At 36.7% G+C, this 7,352-nt stretch overlaps 1 protein-coding gene across 3 annotated transcripts; it reads left to right on the top strand.

Annotated features, from left to right (window-relative positions):
* Window positions 1–3,039: 3,039 nt before the first annotated feature.
* On the top strand, window positions 3,040–6,005 carry LOC145902701 (uncharacterized). 3 transcript variants are annotated; one of them, XM_082990802.1, is made up of 10 exons: window positions 3,040–3,224; window positions 3,364–3,483; window positions 3,700–3,750; window positions 3,989–4,093; window positions 4,431–4,544; window positions 4,853–4,987; window positions 5,055–5,108; window positions 5,372–5,539; window positions 5,589–5,760; window positions 5,824–6,005. In XM_082990802.1, the coding sequence occupies exons 1-10, from the start codon at window positions 3,071–3,073 to the stop codon at window positions 5,888–5,890; spliced, it is 1,140 nt and encodes a 379-aa protein (XP_082846928.1). In that variant the 5' UTR covers window positions 3,040–3,070; the 3' UTR covers window positions 5,891–6,005. The 3 variants fall into 3 exon arrangements, with proteins under 3 accessions (XP_082846928.1, XP_082846920.1, XP_082846911.1); XM_082990794.1 differs by having other exon boundaries at window positions 4,305–4,544; window positions 5,839–6,005; XM_082990785.1 differs by having other exon boundaries at window positions 4,305–4,544.
* The last annotated feature ends 1,347 nt before the right edge of the window (window positions 6,006–7,352 follow it).

Below are 7,352 nucleotides of genomic sequence, written 5' to 3'. Positions count from 1 at the left end.
TGTCGCTGTGTGGTATATTATTAACAGGATGTTGCAATAAACTGTTGACATATAGCCTTTGTGTGGGAATCTTTCAGGGTAATGATCTATTTCCCTAGTAAGTTATTTAATCGATTTTTATACAGACAGGAACTGTGGCATGCAATTTGGCTGTGATTAACGTTTGTTGTTTTTGTAACATTTTTTGGCATCAATGGTTTTCTGAGTGGCTTTCGTAAGATATGCGGTATAAGCAATAGGCTGTCCGGTTACTCGTCCTTCTTCTGCTACATATAACTTACCTAAAGATTTTATGTGCATACACAATATACATTAACGCCTATCCATATATACATAATAAACATCAACGATTATCTATATATGCACAATATACATCAACGATTACATTATTGATCATCTGATAAAAGTACGGGACGTGATTAACATCTTGGTCGAAGTGTTCGTGAGTTTTCGCAAACAAGCCATGTTCCATAAGTGCACGGCCCAACTGCATCATGGTTTGTTTACTTGAAAATACCACGTTTTGAACTGGCATTCGTGGTGGATGCAATAAAAAGCTCACATGTGGATTTTTATGGAAAATAAAGCAATAGTATGGAATAGTTTAAAGGTTCTCAAACTTTTTAGGCTTACGACACACTTCCATTCTCCCAATTTGAATGCGGCACAACAAACTTTGAAGCCAGTTTGAGTAAAAAAGGAAAGAACAGGTGACCCTGGTTAGGTAAACGAATTGCTTTGATTCGAGGCTACTTTTGGTTCCAAACGCTGTTTGTTCTTGATTGGTGTCTTCGATAAAAACGACAATTGCAGTCATACACAGTTTGAGAAACTCTGTGATAAAATTTTTACGTCACAATGGTCATTGTACATACTCGTATTGTGAGGTAACAACCTCCTTAAGGTACTACGACTAAAATCAGAGCCATAGATGCGGTTTCACTACCATCAGCTACGCCCGCGGCAAACACGATATAACTGTAACATAAGAATCGAACATTAGCAAAATCAATGTGTGACAACAAAACAACATACTTCTAGCAACTCTCTTGAGTATTGGCAACATACTGTATGTACATTGAACCTTACACAAATTTAAGCACAAACAACAACTTGTCAAAGTGCGTCGGTTTTGCGACCCCACGCAGAAGGTTTCATATTTATTTTTTTGCGGCCCCTAAAAAATTTCATATTCACTGCATCAGGTAATTGTGACTTCGTATGGATGGAATCGCTGTATATATTTATGCCGTTGGAGATAAATTAAGTCCAGTGGTTCCCAAACCTTTCTTGGCTCAAGCCAACCCTTCGGAATTTGTAAATATATTGCGGCACCTAATGGCGACAAACAATTAAGAGTCCGCCACGCATGGGAGAGCTAATATCATCAAAACTCTAAAAGAATTGCGCCCTCTATATGGCATTATGCTAGCAATAAATGATATGTTTAAAAAATCACCAGAGTAAGCATGTAAAGCTCGCGACATCCCTAAAGGTTACAATTGGCACTCCAAAAGGGCCCAATCACGCCTGTTGGGAACCACTGCTCCAGTGATGCTGTTGCAAGACAGGTAGGTGGTATGATTTACTAGTGATGTTCCCAGTTCCAAATTATCCGGCCCGACCGGATCCGGATAGTTATCACACAAATCCGGCCGGATAATTTGGATCCGGCAGTTTGTTAACACCGATTCGTGTAGTTTATCGGTATGGCAAAATGTGTAATTGTCAAACAGAATGCTACGTTAAGGTTAGCTTATCATAAGTGGAACAAATATTTATTAATATGGTATAACACGTCACAAAAAAACTTAATAACAAACAACAGAAAAATTGGAAGTCGGCGAGTATCACAGACTACAGGATCCCAAAAACGAGCAATTTGAGGAATGTTTGTCCGTTTTTAGGATAAAAATGCTTTTCCAACCATTTATTTGCAGATTAATACATCTGGTACTGTTGCTTACTTGTAGTATTTTCATTTGTTGTGCAGAACACACTTGGGTACAGCGACGTTTTTTTATGTTAAAAGAAACAGCATCGGATAGGATATTATGCATTTTATTGACACGCAGTGTTATTATGGAGAGAGTGATGCATCAATCTGCGGTTTGAAAATAAGTCGCTTTTTTAAATTTACCAGTATAGGCTTACATTTGAGCGCACAGCTCGTAAGTAAATCACTGAGCGGCTTTTTAATTCACCTACTGCCCAAATCATAGTTTCGTGCTCAGTCACCAAGTTTTTTTTGATATAATTCATAATTGGTTACGCGTGAATTAATGGTTAAGAAGTGCAACCATGGCAGCTAATTCTTCGAAACCATTGCTAGGGCGTGGTAAGTTATTCTCATATGTCTGATCATCAAGTATTCCTTCGCTATGTTTAACACGTGAAAGAGTACATGGACAGGGCCGGCGCGTCCATGAGGCGAACTTTCAACCACCTGGGGCGCAAACTGTTGGGGGTGCACATCACTTCGTAAAAAAAAACGTGCGACCCATATACCGATTTGTCTAACAAAACCGTGTATTCTACAATAGCAATTAATTAATCAGCCAATTTGGTGGTAGAAAGTGGTCCAATGGGGCGAAAAACTAAAATTTTCCTGGGATGCAAAATGAGCTTGCGCCGATCGACCCAGTGAGCTTGCGCCGATCGACCCCAGTGGTGTTTGAAACGTCTGCTCAATGAGTAGGATATTAGCTTTGGCCTTTCTATTCAAATTAAAAATCTTGCTTTTTCCCGTTTCAAAGTAAGCATCCATTTTTTTCAATGACTCCTGATCTGCCATAGGCCGCAGAGAATTGTGGGAATCTGGTGAAGGCCGCCGACGCCAGACAAGGCCAACGCTGACTTTGAACGGTATGTGCTGGTACATAATGTGCAACAAATTGTGCAACTAGGTTTTGTGAAAGTGCGTGTAAACAATAGCCGGAAAAAACTTCCAACAGCCCTTGTGAAAAGCAGATCTGGTGAAAATCTGCCTATACCAACACGTAAAACTTTTAAAAATGTTTTTGTTGTCTATTCAAGCTGAATTTGCAATTAGGTTTTGTGGTGTTTAAATATGTTTGTGAAGCTAAGTGAAAACATCAATGAAGTAATCCTGAGTTGGGAGAAATGCCTGCTTTGTACTGCTGAAGGTATACAAGATATGCCATATCATGTGAGAAGAAACCATTTAAAAAGAGGAGTTGTTTGTGTGTGGAATCATGAAGAAGGTATCATTGTAGCTTTAAAAAAGTTTTAGAATTATCATGCTAGATTGCATAGGTTTTCCATTGTCTGGAAATTTCATCTTTTAACTTAAATTTTTCACTTTGTTTTTATTTGCTTGCAAATGGCATTCTTGTGGTTCAGGTTATTCCCTGCTCTGCAAACTTTCCTGTGGCATGCATTCAGAGGAACATGGACATTTCCATTGTCCTGGTTGTTCTAAATCATTTTCCAGGGGCTTTACCTTACGAAGGCACATTGGTGGTATGACAGGTTTTCAATAAAAAATTCTTTTCATCATTAAAATGTTGCTCAGTTAAATCAGACTCCATACACAAAAGCATAGGATTCAAATTCACAATGCAAATTTAATTTTTAACACAATGAACATGTTTGCATGAAAACACAACTACAAATAAACAACAATGGTATATATATATAGCAAAACAGATTTGCGAATAATTTAGTGTATTTGTGCAGAGCTTCATTGTACAGAAGAAACAACTGTCAAAAAAGTAAAGTCATCCAAATGTAAGTAATACCAATAACGTGTAGCTATAGGCCATATACATGTGTAGTTCTGGATACATGTTTTATTCCCAATAATAACTTATTCATACTCAACTTTAGTCATTGCATTGTAGTTTGTTTGAAGCTAATCATTTGGTGTTAAATGTTAATTATAATAATTTGTTTTTCTTTGCTGAGCTTCGTCTTTATTTGCTAAATTTTTTTAACATGGTAAAGGAAACAAGACATAAACTTTTAGACAACAAGCCAGGAAAAAAGCGACCACAGAGAACTATTTGCAATAAAGACCATCCTACAAAGACAAAAAAGTTAAAAACCCAAAACTCTTTCACTAAACTCAGTGGTATGTTACTTTTATCCGTTGTGTTAGCTTTTCTTTTGTATATAGTGAAGCATTATTTTCAATGTAATGCTGTAGCAAGTAGGACTTTTTTTAACATGCAAAAATGTATAAAAAAACTAATAAGTGAACAAAATTGTCTTGTTTCTGTTAAAATTATTGTCATTGTTAAAAACAGTTCATAAAACAAGAAAAACATGTACAATTTGTATAGATGGGGATGTCTCTGAAAATGGGAACGTTTCTTTTGACTTGGACAAACACAATATATTAAAGGATGAAAAACTAACATACTTTTGTGATCAAACATTTGATGAGTATGTTGACCAATTTGCTGCAGTCACCAGTTGTCCTTTGTGCAAGCATCAAAGTTCCATTCCATCCCAGCTGGTTAGACATCTTCAGACTATTCATCTTAACTATTCTGTGTGGTTCATTTGTGGAGAAACTACTTGTGAGTTAACATTATAAAGTCTTTCATTTCGTTGTACATGTTGGTATCACAACATTACTAAGTATCTGAATATTTGTTTCTCATTTATTCCACTGTATTTTTGTTTGAAAGTGTAACAAAAGTGTAATACCCTTAATCTGTTTTATTGCTGCATGTGTTCACAGTTTTTTTGAAACCCATTCAGGACAATTTTTGTCATAAAAAAGTGCAAATTTTTTATTAGACTTATTTCAAAATTGTTTTTTATTTTGTTTAGTGGATGCTTATTAGATTAGACTTTTTACGAGGACAAATATTTTATTTATTAGACTGCTGTCTTCCATGCAAAAGAAATTGCCTCAGCTCAAAACTACAAAGTTTCAAAACTCATTTTCATTGCCCATGGTGCAAAAGAGTAATGTTGAGAAGTGCAAGATTTAAACAACATGTTACGTCACGATCAGGTACCAAGTTTAGATTTATTTAAACATTGAGAAAAACAAATCAGATAACACTTTTGGCTGCATGTAGGAAGATGTGCCCTCCACGCAACACTCAAGCAGCCTATGACAAAATTGAACTTTGGTATGTGTGAAATTATTTTGAGCCCCTAGTAGAGTGGTTTTCAACCTTCTTGATTCGGTGTAACTTTTTAACTGATATTTTTAAAGCTAAAACCCCCTACTGGAAATTATTTGTAAATGCCATATTTACTGATTAACCATTGTTGACAGAACTCTAATGGGGAATTCCCCCAAACCCCTGGTAGGCTAACTTTTTTGAACTAAAAAATATTTATGGTGTTTTGAATAAACGAATACCGCAATTTGGTTTTGTTTCCATTTCAGATAGTACTCCCAACAAGGAGGTAAAAAATGGACCTGAGGTGGTGACGGTATTTGTGGATGACCAGGAATTACATAATCTTGAAACTAGTGAAGACGATACAAATGCAAGAAATTTTTTTGCAAATGCAGAATTTAGGCAAACAAACTCGGATAACAAGAAGAAGAAAAGTAAGAAATAACTTGTTTTTGGTGGCAAGTTAATAAAACTCATTTGCAGGTTCTGGCATTCATGAAGAGTCTTTGCAATATGAGTCAAACAGGGAGAAAAGGCAACTGGCAGACAAGCTGTTTCTAGAAAGCCTACTTCCTGAAATGGAAAAGGTGGCGGATGATAGAAAGTTGAAATTGAAAATGGACATGCTTCATCTTCTGCACAATGCAGTTTACATGTAGGAAACTTAGTTTTTTTCCACCATGTGCTTCCATATACGCTTCATAACCCAATTACGAAGTTTTAAATGTTGCAGAGGTGAAAATCTCATGGAAAGCCCTGTCGCTGAGGATGGTCACTGGACATGATTCCAAGTAGCAAAACTGTATTTTGTTATGGAATTTTTTTGGGGGCTGTTGTGTTGAATGGCCAAGAAGATCAATTTAACCCTGTTTTAATAAAGCTGCTTTTTCAAAAAAAAGTATTCTGCTTTTTCAAAAAAAAGTATTCTTTTGTCTGGCAAGGTATTTGTGGAAACAAAATGTATTCCAAAGAGGTTTGACATTAAAATGCATGTAACACGGTATTGGCAACTTTGCGTAAAACTTAAGGTACATCCACATCAAACATATTTCCAAAGTATTCCGGTTCTACGTTAACTAAAAAATGTAGAAAACTGCACTCATAATCATAAAGCTTTTTCGCTGTGGCGAATTGACGGCGTTCGCTTTCAAATATACCTTGTTTGCATTGGAAAATATTGCAGATATCGAATAGTTTCAAACATAGGAGAACCCACAAATTACGTTACCTCAACGTCTAGGGCAAGCTGTGACATCATACAAAAATATGTCACTGTGACGTCACAAAAAAAAGGCTTGTGTGTCTCTGATTGTTGGCAAACCAAAAGGTATGGCTAGCAGCAACGGTTTGACTCTGTACGCTGAGCGAATGAGACGGGAATGCTGTGTTTCTTCGATCATTGACATTACATGACGTCATTGTGGGTGTAATGTCATAACATTAACCTCACCTGATGATTCTAACGTTTCTACAACGACCTATCTTGCGAAAAATATATTAGTAGTAGATTGTGGCGGATTTTATGGTAATAGTGAACTTTAACAACAACTAGTGAAGTGTAACGCATTGTTTAACCATCAGCACAAAACAGCTACACAGCTGAAGCAAAACCTGGGAACCGATAATTAATAAAAAACTTAAGTGTTAGGCACCAAAGGATGGGGCTCCTGTGTTGGTAACAAATTGTATGGTGAACATTAACTTTTTTCGTTTGTAGGCTACATGATAACTTCCCTTTTGCAGTTTTCGTGTTTACAAAATAGGTGTTTTTGTTGTTAAGTTTAAAAAAGGCCAAATTGCAAATTTATCGTCTTAATGATATCTACAGGGGTGTTACAATAATGGTCATCGGTGGGAGTTATCCTGGTATCAAAACTTTTCATAGTGTGGTGCACTATCAATTACACAGCCTATATTGCAGAAAATGCCCGTAACGATGAATAGCAGGGAAACGCAAAATAAATTAAAATTTTTGTCCAAAAAACATTGACGTATCTGAAGTGATAAAAGTCAAACAAAAAAAGGGCCAAACTAGTGAAAATTAGGCCATAAAAAGCCAATCGCGGAACCCTGAAACGGATTGCCAAAATGTGACATCAGTGCAGTGGCACTGAGTCGTTGGCTCGTGGCACTTCATCTCTGATCTCCATGTGCCACTGCCGCAGCGACATAATGAAACAATAGAAAACGTAGATCCGTGTTTGCCACCAAGCCGGCAGCCATGTTGTTAGCTTGTTAGTCGAGATG

Source organism: Ascidia mentula, chromosome 1 (genome assembly GCF_947561715.1).
Source record: "Ascidia mentula chromosome 1, kaAscMent1.1, whole genome shotgun sequence".
NCBI classification, from domain to species: Eukaryota; Metazoa; Chordata; class Ascidiacea; order Phlebobranchia; family Ascidiidae; genus Ascidia; species Ascidia mentula.
Note: the sequence above shows the minus strand (reverse complement) of the source record. Positions and strands in the feature narration are given on the sequence as shown.